The sequence below is a fragment of the Zasmidium cellare genome (genome assembly GCF_010093935.1).
Source record: "Zasmidium cellare ATCC 36951 unplaced genomic scaffold M409scaffold_2, whole genome shotgun sequence".
Classification (NCBI taxonomy): domain Eukaryota; kingdom Fungi; phylum Ascomycota; class Dothideomycetes; order Mycosphaerellales; family Mycosphaerellaceae; genus Zasmidium; species Zasmidium cellare.
This window is the reverse complement of record NW_022986946.1, coordinates 1,132,182-1,149,675: the sequence shown is the minus strand read 5'-3', so window position 1 is coordinate 1,149,675 and position 17,494 is coordinate 1,132,182. Positions and strand designations below refer to the sequence as shown.

Sequence of the window (17,494 nt, the reverse complement as noted above, 5' to 3'; positions counted from 1 at the left end):
TAGAGCGCAATCGCTGAAATGGTGACGCCGTTTGATGACCGTCAAAACATGCCAAGCCGTGTGGAACCACGCACTAACTCCGTTAGCGCGCATCGATCCGAAAACTTTGAGACGAGAAATTCGAGCTTCATTGACGCCATCCCACGACGCAAACGACCTCACCTCCCCTTCGCATCTGACACCGCCGCCAGCATTTCCGTCTGTCTGATCCGCGCCATGCCGTCGTCATGAGCACCGCAAAGCGGTCAAAGAGGCGGCAGGCGGAGTCGCACCAAGCTTCTGCTTCTCCGCTGCCCGCTTCCAAACGCCTCAAGTCCACTCACGTGCCGGCCCAGTCGGGCCTTGGATTCCTCGTCGACGAAGACGCCAGAGCCGGGAAGAAGATCGAGGCCAAACTCACTAATGGCACTCCACGATCAAAGTCCACACGGGTGGACGAGTCGAATGCGGCAGTGGCAACGAGTATCGATGAGGACAATGGAAGTCATAAGAAGCAGAAGATAGTGCCCGAAGTCATCGACATTACCAGCGGAGAGGAAGAGTCGAGCGAGCTGGAGGAGGAGGATGATGATGATGAGGAGGAGGAGGATGCTGCGGCACAAGAACCCATGCCTACTGCGAACGGTCATGTGGAAGAAGAGGATGATGCAGCAGTGGACGATGCCGACATGGAGGACGCAGACGGAGGAGACCAGCAGGACGAGCCTACCTTTGGAGATCTGTTACAGGCGCGCCACCCTGACCCCATTGACGTTGGAAAGGCACTGCAAGATGCTGCCGACCAAGATTCCCGCGGCCTTGTACCCATGTCAGGGGCCTCAGCTGGACATTCACTTGGTACCGTCCTTACACAAGCCCTGAAGACCAACGACAAGGATTTGCTCGAAAGCTGTTTTGCCGAGACCGACCCAAGCACGATAAGACGCACGATCGCCCGACAAAAGTCGCACGAAATCGCCATCCTGCTCGAGAGAATAGCAGAGAAGATACATCGCAAGCCTGGCAGGACTGGAAACCTTTTGGTCTGGGTGCAGTGGTCGCTCGTCGCTCACGGTGGCTATCTCGCCAACCAGCCAGAATTGATGACCAAGGTCAAGGCGTTGGCTCAAGTCGTACGGCAGCGAGCGGCAGGCCTACAGCCTTTACTACACCTCAAAGGCAAGCTCGATCTACTCCATGCACAGCTAGACTTCCGTCGCGACATGCAGGCGGACTCGCGGGTTGCGAACGCTGAGGATCTGGATGATCCGAATGGCGTCTTGTACATTGAAGGAGAGGACCACGATTCATCAGACAGCGATGATGCGGCGGATGAAGGTGACGAAATTGATCAACCTCGGAAGCAAAAGGCGAAGCAGGGTGGCAGGCTTGATATCGATCAGGGTCAAGATGAGGAGATGGACATTCTTCCCAACGGACTCGGCGGTGATGCGGAGAATGATAGTTCTGACGATGAAGACGACGCCGACCTTGATGGCATGCTCGATATCGAAGCCGAAGAAGGTTCTGACAACGACGAAGAAGAGAGCTCAAATGAAGAAGCTGAGAGCGAAGAGGAAGAAGACGAGGAGGAGGACGAGTCGGACGGTGATGAGAGTGACACCATTACCGTGAAGCAACCGAAACCGAATACCCTCAACCGAAAGCGATAGTCGACATTGCGAACACCCTCAATTGAGAGCGATAATCGACATTGATAGATGGAAACTGGCATTTGTGAGCTCGTCGAAAGATGCAGCCTGGCGTTCGTGGCGGCGAAAAGAAATGTATGTTATAGCCACTGGGTAGAGGACTGTTCACATACATGATACCCGCTATTGTATCTATTTGCTGGCGCAGGTCTGGAGGATTGCATAGCGGTGTTTTCAACGAAGACGGATTCGAATCGAGCATGATCACTTTTCTCAAAGGTCCACAATGCGGACAGACATCACGAAGGTGAGACGTCCTCAAGACAAATCATTGACAATGGCATTGGGACGCTTCTTTGTCCTGGTCTGTTGCTCCTTTGACATCCTCAAAGGCTTTGTCCCAACACACAACGGCTTTGATCAATCAAGATATATAACCCCCAATAGCATCCCCTTCCTTCCTTTCTTTCCTCCCCATCAGTACCAACAACCCTCTCAACCTCCCCCCACGAATGCGCCAGCCCCGCTTCATCGAACACTTCGACATGACCATGGACGCCGAGACGTACACCCACCTCACAGGCAACCCCTACACCATGGACACGTCCTCCTCCACCACCTCCCTCGGCCCGCAGGCAGTCCCGAGAGAGCTGTTCCACGAGGCCAGCTGGCGCACAATAATGTACAACCAAACTACGGAGAACGAGATGGCGGGTTTCGGTACTGATCAACAACAACAAAACTCACAGGTTCAGGTGACCTCCCCAACAGACCCATCAATGACCGACATCGATCTGGACATCGATGATGACCTCGACGTCACCGCTGAACTCCAACAACAGTCACCATCACGACCACAACTGACCCGTGTGAATAGCTTCGACTTCGTCCTCCACCGCGCCAACCAACTCGCCTCGGAGCAGCAACGCCAACAACAAGGCTATTCCAACTCCTTCGACCTTGCACTAACGCCCCCTCCTCCGCCTAGCACGCCCGTCCGCGCACACACCACCCCCTCCCTCACAGCTTCATCGACGCCGTATGAGGAGATTGAGATGCGGGATTTGCTCGCTCCTCCTCCTCCCCCAGCTCAGACGAGATCCGCCACGGAGGGTGTGGGTTGGAAGAACAAGGTTTGGGGCTGGTGTACGGGGGTTTGTGGGGCTTATTCGGAGGTTGTTATGAGGGAGTCGGTTGGTACGACGACGACGGCGACGGCGACGAGTAGTTGGAGAGTTGATGGTGGTGTGACGGCGCCGAGGAGGACGGCGAGGTAAGTCTTCCCCTTTTCCCCTTGTTTGCTACTGATCGGTTTCGTTCGGGTTGGTATCTGTGAAAAGGTAAGGATTTGGAGGGCATTCTTGGTGATGGATACTGGTCATATCTTCGGGGTAGGTATTTTTGAAAAGGTTTTCCCTCATTAAAACTCTCACAACCGCTCTCTCTTCTTTCGTTCTTTCTCATCTTCAGCTCTGTTCCTCCCAATCTCCCTAATCCATTGCGTGTAGAAAAATAAAACTTCATAAAACCCAGACTCATCGAAACACCTCACTTCAACAACTCCTATACCTTGATAAGCCTGGTTTCGGATTTCCTCGACGTTTCAACGCCCATATACACTCGTTACAGAGGACGAGCAACGACAACACTCATCTCCAGCAGAGGACCACAATGAAAGAGTAACGGCGCTATTATACAGGTTTCTCCAACAAGACGTGAAGTAAGGTAAGGTAAGGTCTCAGTAAGCTCACCCTCAACGTCCCAAACGCCACCAATTAATTAGCGCACAATCACATGTTACGTTTTGTTTCCGTGTCCTTGGCATCGATCGGCGGGGGAAACGGTCTTGTCCTTTCATGCTTTCATGTTAGCAATGGAGAGGAACAAGAAAGAAAGAACAACGCCTGCGGAATCCATGGGCCATTTTGGGGAGCATTCGCTTCTTCATGGAAAAAATCCAGAAATACACTTGAAACTGTCCTTCGTTCATGTACACGGCCCGCCTCCATCATTATCGTCAAACTTCAGTTTCATGCACACCGCTATGCACCCTTCACATTAAAAACACCAACCCCACCAACCCCACCAAAACCAATACAAAACCCCAACCAAAACCACTTGCCTTTCCTCACGACTCCCCCCTCCCCACCTCCCCCGTCCCCGTCCCCGTAAGCCTCAAAACCCTCCCAACAGCCTTGACCCCCTCCCTCAACCCACTCGAATGACTGCCCCTCTTCCTCCCAATACTCTTCTCCAGCGGCGCGGCTTTCGGCGGCCACTCGCCATCCGTCTTCCAGCCTTGCACCAGAGCGTGCACCAACGTCCGGAGGTTGATGGGCACCGAGGGCGTGCGCGATTGCAGAATGATTTTGGTGTAGATCTCCGGGTACATGTTGGGGGTGATTTTGCGGCGGACGGGGTGGTTGGGGAGGAGGGGTGGGGCGATGGGGAGGAGGAGTTCGGTGGGGGAGAGGATTATTTGCGTTGTGGTTGTTGGTGTTGAGGTGGTGGTGCTGATGGCGGCGAGGTCGGGGGTAGTAGATGGGCTGGATCCCGGGGTGGACGTAGATTGTTGGGGAAAGGAGGAGGATGTCGAGGAGCGAGGGCTGCTGGAGGATGCAGAGGCCGAGTCGGTAGCCTGGAGCGTCTCGCTGGTGCTCATATCCTCGCCAGCGGAATTCACCTGCGTCGCCGTCCGCGCACAACACCACGCATCCCGCCTCCGCATCCAATGCGCCAACCCGTCATTCCACTCCATCTCGCGCTCCAGCGCTACGAACCTCTTCCGCTTCTTCTTCACCCTCCGCTCGCTCAGCTGCGTCCCTACACTATCCGGCGCCTCGAACTTGTACGTGCTCCCACCTGCACTCTTCGCAACCTTGCCCATCTCCCCCTCCACATCGTCCTCCTCCTCCTCCTCATCCTCATTACTCGAGTACACCCTCTCCCTCCACTCCACCGGCTCAAACTCCAACCCCAGCACCCCCCTCTCCCTCTCCAACTCCCCAGGTACATGAAACCTGAACCCCGCAACACGATCTTCGAAATCCTCCTCCTCATCGTCCGCCTGACCCTTCTTCTTCCTCATCTCCCGCCCACTCGACCGCCACGCGGGCAGCGTAGGATACTCCCAATCATTGCGCACGCGCTCTTTCAAAAACCTCCGCGCTTCGCGCACTTCGTGTGCTTGCTCGGTCGCATTGCTGCTGCTGCTGGCGTGGTGGTGGCGGTGGTGGGGGAAGTTCAGGTGCAGCGTCATCGCATCGCCAGTAAGGACAGACAGCCGGTATCCAGAATTATTACGAAATGTGTCGGATTCGCGATTGAGGCGTCTGCGTAAGACAAGGTGGGTGGTGTGGGCTGGAAGTGGGCGGTCGGGGAATATGCTTTTTGGAATTGGGGTTCGCTTCGGCTTGTTAGGGGGAGGTTGGCGTTTTGGTCGGTCGCACGACGGTCGCGTGATGCGTGGGACGACGAATGAATATGCCGAGAAGATTTGCTCCTTCTCTCTTCCACCTTGACACGTTATTAGACACTGCAAGGTAGGCAAATGCAAATCTGTATGAGGAATCGAGATTCGTGTGCGAGACGTCATGCATTTCTCTGGAGAAGGAAGGTGAACGATGTTTGAACTTTAATTGAAGTGATTTGGGCGCGGCGATCGATCTCACTCACACAGCCTCCGCACATTCGTCGTACAGTTGCTGGACTCCCTTGGCTGCCGGGCTTAAGGGTACCGTACGTCTGCACGGCGAATTGCGTCCGTAGACAGAGCCTCAATCCTGTCATTACTACTACTTACTTTGGCATGGTATGAGACGGGACAGTCGGTAGAGTATTGGAAAACATCGCAGACGCGATTTCTTTCGCAAGAAGAGGCTGTTCGCTGTCTTCCATTCCACATCCTCCTATTCATACACATCTTGTTCTCCACCAAAAATCGTTACATATCGTCATATGGCTGCCTTTTCGCCCTTTTCGCTATGATACACAAACGCCTTTTCTTCTTTTCACACGTTGCTAATTTTACAAAGTCAAGGGAAATCTGCTGATGCAGGTTTTGGTTGTTGTTGTAGTAGTAGTAAATGTTTGGGGGGGGGGGGGGGGTATCTCAGCGTCTCATGCGGTTGTAGTAATCCAAAAGTTCGTCATGCTCCAGATACACCTGGATGGTATGTGCTGAAGGGTCACGTTTCCTCATGTCGGTCATCGGCTTGTTGGTCGATAAAAGTTTCTCGCCTCTGCCTAGGCGTGTTGTGTTCAAAGGTGGAGGCTCGGCTTCGTCTGGCTCGCAGGAAGATTCTGCCGATGAACCGTTGGTGAGGAATGAGCCACCCGTGTCGCGTCGTCCGTCCGACATGTCCGACGAGTGGGTGGAGAGTGTGTTGGGATTTGGTCGAGGGAATGACTTGAGTTGGTCTTCGAGGTTCTGCGGCTCGGACGACGCCTGCGTGTCCGTGGTAATTATAGAGCCTTCAGTGTCTTTGGTGCGGACAGAGAGGAGAGAGGCGTTGGTGTCGTCAAGACTTTCCAACTTTGAGGAGTCGTACAGTTCAACTTCAACCTCCGACACCTTCACAGGAGCCTTCTTCTCATCTGGAAGTCTGATCAACGGCGAGTCCTTGCCGTCTGCGGAGTTTCCAAGTAGCCCCAGAATCTTCGCCGCCTTGGAGCCGTTTACGCGGATCTTCTTGGGGCGCTCATCGAGCAACTCATCCGGTGACATCGATCTCTCCGACGTGGGTGAGGGATCACGAGGAGTGGCAGATGATGAGCTTTGCACAAGCTCTACTCGTTCCTTCTCGTCAACGGAATGAAGAGCTGCTTCCGACAGTGAACGTCGCGGGTGGCCTTCAAGCACAGGGCTCAATGCTGATACATCAGAAGTCCTCTGGTTCAGATCACTGGCTGTCTCGTGGATCCTTGAGACGCGCTGCGATCTGGGACTCTCTGAATCTTCAGGTATGGTCGCTGGTGTTTGTCGCTCCACGCCCTCTGCATACACAATGCTTTCACCTCCATTCGAGTGCTTGCGTGATAACGATGACATGCGATAGTCCAGAGTTTCCGGTTCGCTTCCGTAGGAGAAAGTTCGAGTACTGGGTTGCGTCAAGCGATTAGAGCTAAAACTATCCACTAGATCAGGCGTGGAGCGTCCAGTGGGAGCAAATCGGCTTCCAGAGTCGGATGGCGCCAGCGATGCTTTTCGAGTCAATGCCATTGACGCAATCATTGCCGAGATGTTTTCAGTCGGGCTCTTCTGTGCCTGTGTTGTTCTGGCGATCAGTGCTGCAATAGCGTCTTCCTTCCTGCATTCCAGCGATTTCAACTTGGCAAAGCAAATGTCAATCGAGGAGCTGACCGCTGCCAGGGACAACTGCTCGTCAAGAATGAGGTTGGCAGATTCTGGTCCAAATTTCTGGTCTTTAAGACTTGCAATGATGGAGGCCGAGATTTTTTGTCGCTCAGCCTTTAGGCCAGTGTAACGTGCGTGCAGTGCTTCCACTTGCTCGCTCAGATCCTTCAATGTCTCGACCGGGTCTGTTGCACCTGGACTGGATGGTCTCCTAGAAAGGCCATCGGAAGGATGTCTGCTGAGCGTGCCAATGTCAGAACCTGACGATCTACTCCTGTGGTCGGCGCCAGAACTTCCAGCAGAAGCATTCGAGTTTCGCAGAGCCGCGACATTCGCCCCCGCCACGGCAAGCGCAAGGCCGGCTTTGGAAAGTGATTCGGGTGGCATGTAGTCCGTCGTTGCTTGTTCCACGCTACCTGACGACTTGTTCCGGCTTGTGAGGTGTATCCTTGACGGCACAGTCCTGGTGATGTCAGCGTCATCAGATCGCGTGGCCTGAGGCTCAGGTGTTGTGCTCCGCTGGACTGGGCGCGATGCAAACGAAGGCAGGTCGCTCCAGTCTGACTTGACCGGATGCGAGGCGAGTGGGTGGACTTCGGGACTGATCGAACGGGTGTGAAGGTCCTGGGTGCTTTTGCTCTTTGCGCTTGACTTCATCATGCGACTCCATCGATTACTGTTTTGATCCGCCGGTCGGGTCTCGGTAGGTCTGGAGGGCGGTTGTCGTTGCGGTGGAGGTATGGAACCGCCGGGCCAAACAGTCGACGCATCGTTTGTCCCTTCACTCGTGACTGGACGTGCTGTCTGGTCCTTGAACTTGCTCGATGGCGGCTGCAATGTATCACCAATGACCGGTGGCAATGGCTTATCCTCCAAGAAGTCACTGGGCAAGAGCTCGTGCATCTTCGTTGGGGTTTCCTTCCGGACAGTTCGTCCGCGAGCAACCGGCGAAACCGTGAACTCGCGGACTTTGAGCGTAGGACTGAGGGAGACGAGGGCCTGTTTCTGGGCGACGGATGGGGTGCTGGGAGTGTCGGAATCGTCTCGGACATGAGCAGTGTTGCTGATCGCGTGATGTCTTTCCGGAGTAGTATGTTGTTGTTGCGACTCGTCGGACCCGTCACGTGCGTGCCGCGGAGACTTTGGAGGGGGCGGTGGGCGCTGCTCGTCGTGGTCGTGATCCGCGGAGACGGCAATGCGTAGGTTTGGTCTCGATCGCACGCGGCGCCCTGGTTGAAGAGCAGGGGTGTGAGGAAAGTTGACACCAAGACCGCGGCCGGCGACAGCGTGGTTTTCTCTATCTTGCTCGAGCCCCGTAGGAGCAGAACAATCTCCCAGCGTCGATGCCTCTGTGACGCTATTGGAACGGCCACCAACGCTTCCTTCTAGAGCACGGTCCACGGCGGTATGGGGGCGAGGAGGCAAAGCCTGAAGCTTGGCGGAGACATCACCACTCGACGCTTTCACGGCGCGCAGGGGTAGGATGTCGGGCAGGCTGCCCTTTCTACTGTTATTGCTGCTGCTGTTTTCCCGAAATCGCAGCGCGCTGGCCCACGAGGTCGCGTGTCCGGTTGCTGCACTGGGCTGGTCTTTGGCGACATGGTGGTGGTCCAATGATGAGGATCGGCGTCGGTGGTTGCCGGCGGCTTTGCCAAGAGAGACTCTTTGCAGAGTGACGGGACTGGCGGGGGGCGTTGGCTCGACGATGGGAAAGAGGCGGTACGACGCTCTGCGTTCGGCGACGAGGCTGCGCTGCTGTTGCTGCTGCTGCGGGTTTGCTGCACTTGGCTTGCCGACATCCAAGCTGCTGCTGGGCGACGGGGAGATGGCTCGCTCCATCCTGCCCGCAGATTCTGGGTAACGGCCTTCAGTGAGCGGCGGCAGACGGCATGTCGTTGGCTGCGGAGGTCGGCGTCGTCGTTCCAGGTGGTCGTATCGTGGCAGTCGTGCAGTGGGAGTCGCAGATGCTGGGTCGGCAGTGTCGCTGGTGCCAGAAGGGCAGTTCAAGGCAGAGTCTGAGGGGCCCCCAGTGGTTTTAAACAGGGTGCAGCGGCGAGGACAGAGTGTGACGGCGGGCGCATTAGGTGCAAACCGTCTTGTCGACTTGCAGCCAGCGTCCGCAGGCTCTCGCCCGCAGCAGGCCGGGGCTCCCTCTCCATCTTTAAGGTCGGCAGGCAGCCGATGATCTCCTTGTGCGGCGTGCGACTACCGCACCACGCCGCCTCTCTGCCAGCAGCTAGTCGTGAGGCGATATTGTGAGATCTACCTGACACATCGCCGGCCCAGCTCATTGGGCCGTCTCGCATGGCCTTGCGCAATCTCGCGACCCTAGGACAGGCTAGCCATCGTCAAGGTTTCGGATGGCCCCAGGCGAGAAGTCAGTCGGGTGCCGTGTTTGTCGGCCGTCTATCCGGAAAGGTCTGAATGCCGCTTCGAGCAATCACAAAGACGTTGTCCGAGCACTGCCTGCGCGATTGCCTTCGTCACAACTGCTCAATGTCGCAGTATAGAGACCACCGCCCAATCAGCCGCCCTTCCAAGTACTGCACCGAGGTGCGCGGTTTGGCTTCAGCGCCATGCACGTCTGCTCAGACCACCGCTGTTGCAGACCGACTCATGCGCGCTGAGGGAGAGCCGCGAACTCCACCACCACTCCTCGCCTGGCATTATCGCTGCTGCTCTTCGCCATTATTTCGGACCCCCGATGCCGATGAAACAGGGTGCTCTCTCCTCCATCTCCCGAGGTTATTTGGGCACTGTAATAATATTGTTATTGACACTCCTCGACGCCTGTTATTGTTGTTGACACCAGCGGGCGAGTCCTCACGTATGCATGCATGCTGCAGGTACGCTGGTCGGTCGATCGCCGCCTGCATACGATGGCTTGTCAACGCCAGTCTAGTCGGTGGGCGCATGCAGGACTGAGCGGGCAGCAAACTTCGACCCTGGGCTGGGAACCAGCTCAAAGTGGCATATGCCGCAGCGATGTATCTGTACAGATGGCGAGGGTCGTCTGCACATGCAAAGAAGTTAGGGCACTTGCACCTGCCAAACGTCGACTCTTGCAGTCTGCATAGAAGGCGACCGGCCGCAGCTGCCTTGATTGCGGATGAGAGCGTAACGATGCATGCATGCATATGCTAGCAGCTGATGATGAAGTTCGCACTCACTTTGTCGTAATTGTGCCAATCAAGGCTGCCGTAGGTGAAGAAACAAGGCGCTTCCATCACAAGTCGAGACCGTCAATGCTGGTCATATGTCAAAACCTTCAGAACACATGTTCATTGAATGAACTCTTCTCTTGATCAAAGGTCATGCACCAAGTTCTTGGAACTCGTACTGGACCATACGAGTGCGAGACATACACCACTGACTGCGATACGTCTTCGTCGTATCATAGCATCGGCCACCTATCACTTCCCGGCATCGGCGCCCAAGAAGCATCCGTTCTCAGACATCAGGGCAACCAGCTGCTGGGCCCCCGAATATATTCGATTACAAAACACCCTCATCACGCCCTGTCATCTCCGGCAAGAGCTGCTCCTGGCGATACGAGACATCCCGACTTCGGTTTACGAGCTCGAAGATGGGTTCCTTGAGTCCAAGTCACATGCCGCTGACGGACATAGACAAGGGTCCAATGTCGTGTCTCGACCAGCCATCCGCGTCGACCTCACAGCCCAATATGGAAAAGCAGGCGACCAGAGATGAGGTCAAGATGCACATTCTCCGAGACACCAAGGGCATAGAAGAGCATTACGCACATGCCACCGAACCTCCAATAGGAACCAAAAGCTTGGGGACGGCGCCGTACATCTGCAATCACTGGTATCACGGCCGCTGCAAACTGGGAGAGGACTGCAAGTTCGTGCATCGCCTAGAGCCTTCGTTGAAGCTGGCAAGAAACCTCGTGAAGCATAGGAAGCCATGTGGCCTTGATCGGTGTCGATTCAAGAACGAAGTCCCGTTGCAGAAGAAGAAGAAGCATGGTCGTCAGGACTCCGTGACGGGTGCGAATACTGTCGGTCTACTGAATGGGAGCCAGCCGGCCATCACGACTCCTAGTGATCTACAAGACCGGCCCAGCATCTTCTCATCCGGCTTTCCAGGTGTCCAAAACGGGCAGCACAAGACAGTCGTTGAGCAAACTCAAGGCCAGAAGCGAAAGTTCGTCGACTTTCACTACGACGACGCGAGACAGTGGGATTCCAGCAGAGCCAACGAGATCGATTACGATGGCCACCGTGGTAGTGAGACATCTCATCCAACCGGTCCTGGCGTTCAAGAATCTTTGAGAGCATCCACGAACCTCCAAGCCCCTCCAGAAATGCCTCTCGCCCAAGCCATCGAACAGATCATTGGCAGCCTCAAGCAAGCTCGCGCCATAGAGACGGGACGTGAAGCTTCTGTTCACACGTCAGCATCGCCAGCCTATGCCAACACCACCACGCCAACATCTCAAGGCCATGCCAACACTGCCATGCAAGCATCGCCAGAAGACGATGTCACCCCTCCCCGCAAGAAAAGCAAACGCGTCAAAGCGACCGCAGCAAACGAGACCTGCTTTTTCTGGTACCACGGACACTGCTCACGGTCCAAAGACGCCCGTCGCGGCTTCGCGTGTCCCTTTCTTCACGAGCTCACTGACCGGCCAACTATGGTCCAGCCTCCACCCGGCTACGTTCATAGAGGGCCTTGCATGAGGGAGTGGTGCCCCGGCGATGCTCGTGGCGCGTTGAAGTCGAACAGGTACGAGAGAGGAGGGAATGAAGGCGTGAAAGCGGACGCGTCGAGAGGTGAGACGGGGAAGGAGGACGACCAGCACGAGGACGACGACGACGACGACGACGACAGAGACAAGGAGAGCCAAGAAGAGTGGTTCCTGACGGGCTTCGAGGAACCAGAGTAGAACCCACATCGGCCGTACAGGTAAGGGGAGGAAAGAAAAGGCGTCGTAAGTGACCTGTACAGCCCTCTCATTATCTCCCCATCCCCTGAATCAACTACACCCTTTTAACTCTCCTCTCATTCCTCTACCCCTTCCAGACCACACGTCACGTCCAGACCTCCACCCTCTCTCCGCAGACCTCCACATGCTTCCACGCCAACAACTCCGCAATCACGTTCTTAAGACCACGACAACGGCGAAAGGAACCGTTGATCAGTATGAAGATCTCGACCTGCGTGCGTGGAGAGCTGGGATGATGATCATAGAAAGAAGAGACGTGCGTGCGCTTTTCATCATACCATGCGTGGCGTGTCTGTCGATCCCCCATCCACGGCATCTGATTGACAATTGTATCGTGGCTTGCATGGTTGGTGGTTGGTTTTGAATGGCGGAAAGTTGGAAAGTGAGGCGCGGGAAGTGGACGAAACTTTCGACAGGGATGGCACAGATACATGTATGGGGGCTTCGCGATGAATAACTTCGCGGCTAGCAGGGGTGGACGACGAGCAAGGCAAGCTATTGAACTTTTTGGACTGACAACTGTCATCAACGAACACGGGACGCGGTTTAAAATAACAGCTGAAGAAGAAGTGTCTCGGAGAAAAGATGTGCTGTTGGACCTTCTTCTCCTCCTCCTAAGAACAAGCTTCTTGTGATGTATGTTGGTGATCCAGGTTGTGTTTGTTGGTCGATTTGACTTGGAGCTATCGACTGTTGGTATATATCTGTTTGGTCTCGTTCCATCGTTCGAGATCCTTCGTAAGCCTCGTCATTCACTCATTCATTCATTCCTCCGTCCGTACGTCTCGATCGCTCGTCATCTTCGTCGTTGTCGTTCTCGGCCATCATCTAGACCAGTGGACGTCCAACAGCTGATGCCTAGGCTTCTTCCTCCTCATCATCGTCGTGTCCGAGACAACGATACATGCCGCGGTCGCAGAGGTCCTCCAGAGTCCAGATTCTCGACCACGCTCCCTCGATGCGGACGCCTTCGAACACTCGCTCAGTACGACCAAGGCCGCAGTCGATACTCCTCCTTTTGCTCCGGTCGTCCCTCGAGGGGGATCTCGCGGGCTTGGAATTGCGGCGTCAAGTACCACGCCAGTTCCTCCTCGGTTGGGCTGTCTTTTAACTGGTTGGTTGACCAGCTATGTTGAAGAGAGTCAGTAAGACAACCACCAGCACAACAAGAAGAAGAGTCTCCACAAGGAAAAAAAAAAGAACATACCCGTTCCCCAACCACCCCAACACATTCCTCTCCCTCCCATCTCCCTCCTCACCAGCATCAACATACTCATACAAAAAATCCTCCCACCTCACCCCCCTCAACGCCTCCACGCAATGCAACGTACTCCCGGGCCACAACCCCGTCACCTTCTCCCCTTTCCCATCACCCCCCTGGCGATACCAACTCCGACACTCATCCACATACACCGTCCCCTCAAAGTACGCATCCACATACGCCATAAAATCCCTCACGCGCGCCGGCTTCACGCGCATGGATTTGATGTTTTCGCGCTGGAGTTTGCGGATGCAGGAGAGGATGTAGGTCCCCGTCGATTCGATCATCATGGTCAGGGAGCCTTCGCCGATGGCGGCGTTGGGGCCCAGCATGAGGAAGTGGTTCGGGAAGGCGTCGGTGGTGAGGGAGAGGTAGGTCGTGGGGCGGGTGGCCCAGTGTGTGGAGAGAGTCTCGCCCGCGAGGCCGGTGATGGGGAAGGGCGGCGCGGCGCTGGCGTGGAAGCCCGTCGCGCAGACGAGGACGTCGACGAGGTGGGTTCTACCATCCGCCGTGACGATACCGTCGGACGTGATCCACGTGATCTTCTCCCGCACGAACTCGACATTCTCCTCTACCAGCGCCTCCAGGAACCCCGGCCCAGGCGTCAGGCGACGACACCCCGGCGCGAAGGACGGTTTCAACCACTCGTAGTACTCCGGCTTCCTCGCCAGACGAGTCCTCATCCCCTCGTCAAACGCCTTCTCCGCGGCTCTCTGCATCTCCGTGCCTTTGAGCGTCATGGCGTGGATGTTGTTCGCGTCGGATTCGACTTTCATCCGGAAGCGATACCATGCCTCGGGGTCTTTTTTGAACGTCTCGATTTGCTCGGGTTGGAATTGGAGTTGCGTGCCCATGCCGAGGGCGTCCATCGACGACTGGCCTAGAGGGGGCGAGATCCAGGTCTTGCTGCGGATGAAGCAGGACAAATGCGCGCCGGGGATTTTCTGGAGCTTAGGGATGATCTGGATGGCGCTGCTGCCGCTGCCGATGATGCCGATGCGTTTGTTCGTGAAGTCGTAGGACTCGTTCCACGCGGCCGAGTGCATCACTTCCCCTTTGAAGTCTGAGAGGCCCGGGATGTCGGGCCATGCCTTGTTGTTGAGGTTGCCTCTTGCACTCACTAGAACATCGGAGTCGTCCTGGAAGATCGATCCGTCGGGTCTCTGGACTTGTACGTGCCATTTGCCGTGGTTCTGGTCCCAGGTGCAGCCTTTGACTTCGTGGTTGAGTTTCATGAACCTGTCCGCGCCGTATTTGCGTGCTGATTCTTGGAGGTAGTCGCGGATCTCCCACGAGGGGGCGTATAGGGATGACCAGTCCGGTTTGGGGTTGAAGCTAAATTGGTAGGAATGGGAGGGGATGTCACATGCTGCTCCTGGGTAGCGGTTCTCGTACCTTGAGACAGGCAGTCAGCGGAGTATCGAGGCTGGAGATACGCCTTCAAGTCAAGGTAATATTACCATGTGCCACCTGTCAGACAACGTAACGTCAGCTAAGCGTTCCCAACCCCATGAATATCTATTCTCCTCACCAATGCCATCATTCTTCTCATAAATCACCAGCTCACAATTGCGTATCCGTTCAGGTATACGAATGCCCAGATAAATCCCCGAATAACCAGCTCCAATCACAATCACCTTGATAGGTCGTTGGTTCTCGATGGGCACGTCGTGCAGTACCCAGGGAGCTTTGGCCTTGACGCCGTGTTCTCCATTGACTTGTGGTCCGTTGGCCGCGTGTTCGATATGTTGGGCGGCTCCTTGCTTTGCTTTGAGGAGGTGGGTAAGAGCAGCGTCTGCGTTGTTGTGTTGGCTGTGAGAGATAGCCTCGGGCACGTTGGGGATGGCAGACATGATCAAGAGGGAAAGGAAGAGGGGAGAGTATCTTGACGAACGTCAGAAGACAAATAAGAGATGGGCCAGACTTGGAACTCAAGATAGCGACCAAGTGGACGTTTCGCTAAAGAGTGACCAAAGGATAAGTACTCCTCAAATGTGAAACCATTCATGCCAGCGGCTGAAGACAGCCGTAGACCCTAAGGAATGTATTTCTACCTATATTACCTACGCATTCAGCCGAACTTATCAAGCACCACGTCGTCTTACGAACGGGATCAAATGTCAATGCCGCACCAGCCGCGATCATGTACCGCTGTGGATGGGCTGCGAGCTACGACGAGGAGGAGGAGGCAATCGATGGCGTAGAGGGTGGAGTCAGGTGTAGTCGACTAGGGACCAGGTTCCACCAAACCGGCAGATAGCTGGGGTCATCAGCCGGCGGCGGCGGTGTTGCGACTCTCGACGACACATACGCTTCGGGCCAAATCCAACGATGCCCTCTTCGGGTGCTATGCTCAGGATAGTATGATTTATAGCTTGGAGATCAGCACTTAATCTCGCACAAAAGTAGTCGTTGCTCATCGAATGGCGAGCTTGGAAGAAAGCGAAGTGGCAGGGCTTCACATGCTGAGCACGACAAGCTGGAGATCGAACTGCCGTGCTTCTTCGTGTCAACGCACGCATGACATTAAACCAGGCGTGCCAGGCGAGGTCCACTCGAGGGTAACTTTGCCGTCGAAATGCGGAGAGGCGGCTCCAGAAAGTGGGGAAGGAGCGCGATTCGATCGCTCGTGGCTTGACCAGGAAGGAAGCTGTTCGGGGCCAATTCAACTGGGGTGCATGAGGGATCCTGACAAATTATTCGTCTCGTTGTCTCTCGTCTTTCCACAGTACCAACACCGCAGACCAGATCCAGAGACTTGTGAGGTGTTGATGAAGGCGACATGGTCATGGGTCGGGTCAGTACATGCAATGTGAAGAGTTGACAGGGATGAGCTTCTCCAAAGTCAACATTATCTTTTGTGGGTATATTATGTCTGCTCTTCCTTAGTAGTTGGTTCGGTGGAGTCGCTTACTCCAGCTGCTGCAGCACTGGGTTCTTCTGCGTTTGAATCCGACGGAGCTGCTGTGGCCGGCGGTGCTGGGCTCGTACCTCGAGTTGCAGCAGCAGCGTTCAGTCTCTGATCCAGGGCCTTGAGTGCAAGAGCACGTCGTCTTTCGGCCTCCGCTCTGCGTCCACCTCCACCACCACCGCCTCTGCCATTCATGATGCTGGGCAGACCGGCCTCAGATCGTGACGCAGCGTTTTCGTTGCCAACTTCGATGTCTTCATCCGAGAAGGGGGTGCAGAGCCGTATCTGCACCAGAGCAGCCCAGATAGCATCGCATATGGGCGACAAGACCGGGTGAAGGACGTCTGGGAAGAATGCGACGAAACTGAAAGTATCGCTGGCATCGCCCTTCATGACTGAACCTTCGCCTCCTGTGGCCGTGCTGGTTATTTCCGAGATTCTAAAGAAGCGCAAATAGACCCATGATGTAGTAAAGCCAAAGAGACTTAGCCAGAGAGCAGTATCTGTGCCAAGGAGTGGACCGGAGAGCATGTTGGCCAGGACAAACACTGCCGGGAAATGCTTGATGCGCATTCGAATGACGCCTTTGAAGATGGAGACGGTATGCTCAGGTACAAGCTGCTTCAAGCTGACAAGGAATCCGGCCTCCAAGGCAACCATGCCATTGAGAGGTGTTGGACTTGGGTGCGTTAGTGGCTCATACTTTAGCTTCACTCAGGGGTGAGTTGGGTACTCACAAGTCAGGAGTATGCGCTGTAACGCCGTGCCAGAACGCGTAGAGAAAGAAAGCGACGACGTTGGGTATCATAGTAACAAACAAGACAAATTTGCCAAACTCCTTGCTTCCCCATGCTCGTTCAAGATATCTGCCTCCAAAGTAGACAACGCTGGCACTGACAGCCATTGACACCAGATTGTTCTCCACCAACGCGCCGGTCAGAAAGGTCCATGGATAGCGAATGCTCTTGGTCGGAATCAAGACGAGGTAGGGGATTGCCCATTCTGGACTGGAGAGGTAGTTGGTGGGCGCGATGGGCGAAGGGGCAGCATCGAGTTGGACTCGCCATTTGTTGGTTCGCAGCACGGCGTTGAGGGCGGAGAGGGAGACGACAACGAGCAGCAGGCCGCGGGTGAGCGGCGGGAGGTTGATGCGCGGCATCGGCTAGGAGAGGGTGTGTCGCATGCTCGTGTGTAAGTGAAGGAGTGAAAGTCGGGTGTGGAGGCAGCGTGTTTGGCCCGCCGCGTGACGAGCTGCTGCAAGGGCCTCTCCACGCCGCAGATCGGAAGTCGTGGCTGGCAGCCAACAAACAGTTGCACGGTCTCACATGTGTAGCGATGAATACAATTGTTTTATGTAGAAACCAAT

At 55.4% G+C, this 17,494-nt stretch overlaps 7 protein-coding genes across 7 annotated transcripts; 3 read left to right on the top strand and 4 right to left on the bottom strand.

Annotated features, from left to right (window-relative positions):
* Positions 1-227: 227 nt before the first annotated feature.
* Positions 228-1,652, top strand: M409DRAFT_17011 (uncharacterized protein; the record flags this gene model as incomplete). Its single annotated transcript, XM_033803862.1, has 1 exon — positions 228-1,652. The coding sequence occupies one exon, from the start codon at positions 228-230 to the stop codon at positions 1,650-1,652; it is 1,425 nt and encodes a 474-aa protein (XP_033673950.1).
* Positions 1,653-2,176: 524 nt separating this feature from the next.
* Positions 2,177-2,908, top strand: M409DRAFT_49558 (uncharacterized protein; the record flags this gene model as incomplete). The annotated part of the gene is made up of 1 exon (XM_033811273.1): positions 2,177-2,908. One exon carries the CDS (start codon positions 2,177-2,179, stop codon positions 2,906-2,908), a length of 732 nt encoding a protein of 243 aa, XP_033673949.1.
* Positions 2,909-3,759: 851 nt separating this feature from the next.
* M409DRAFT_62683 (uncharacterized protein) lies at positions 3,760-4,890 on the bottom strand (the record flags this gene model as incomplete). Its single annotated transcript, XM_033815277.1, has 3 exons — positions 3,760-4,177; positions 4,340-4,493; positions 4,731-4,890. 3 exons carry the CDS (start codon positions 4,888-4,890, stop codon positions 3,760-3,762), a joined length of 732 nt encoding a protein of 243 aa, XP_033673948.1.
* An 852-nt stretch (positions 4,891-5,742) lies between these two features.
* On the bottom strand, positions 5,743-8,826 carry M409DRAFT_17008 (uncharacterized protein; the record flags this gene model as incomplete). The annotated part of the gene is made up of 1 exon (XM_033803861.1): positions 5,743-8,826. The coding sequence occupies one exon, from the start codon at positions 8,824-8,826 to the stop codon at positions 5,743-5,745; it is 3,084 nt and encodes a 1,027-aa protein (XP_033673947.1).
* A 1,747-nt stretch (positions 8,827-10,573) lies between these two features.
* On the top strand, positions 10,574-11,896 carry M409DRAFT_49555 (uncharacterized protein; the record flags this gene model as incomplete). The annotated part of the gene is made up of 1 exon (XM_033811272.1): positions 10,574-11,896. The coding sequence occupies one exon, from the start codon at positions 10,574-10,576 to the stop codon at positions 11,894-11,896; it is 1,323 nt and encodes a 440-aa protein (XP_033673946.1).
* A 1,042-nt stretch (positions 11,897-12,938) lies between these two features.
* M409DRAFT_17006 (uncharacterized protein) lies at positions 12,939-15,070 on the bottom strand (the record flags this gene model as incomplete). Its single annotated transcript, XM_033803860.1, has 4 exons — positions 12,939-13,083; positions 13,164-14,612; positions 14,678-14,687; positions 14,749-15,070. 4 exons carry the CDS (start codon positions 15,068-15,070, stop codon positions 12,939-12,941), a joined length of 1,926 nt encoding a protein of 641 aa, XP_033673945.1.
* Positions 15,071-16,086: 1,016 nt separating this feature from the next.
* M409DRAFT_49553 (uncharacterized protein) lies at positions 16,087-17,287 on the bottom strand (the record flags this gene model as incomplete). The annotated part of the gene is made up of 2 exons (XM_033811271.1): positions 16,087-16,807; positions 16,866-17,287. The coding sequence occupies 2 exons, from the start codon at positions 17,285-17,287 to the stop codon at positions 16,087-16,089; spliced, it is 1,143 nt and encodes a 380-aa protein (XP_033673944.1).
* Positions 17,288-17,494: the final 207 nt, after the last annotated feature.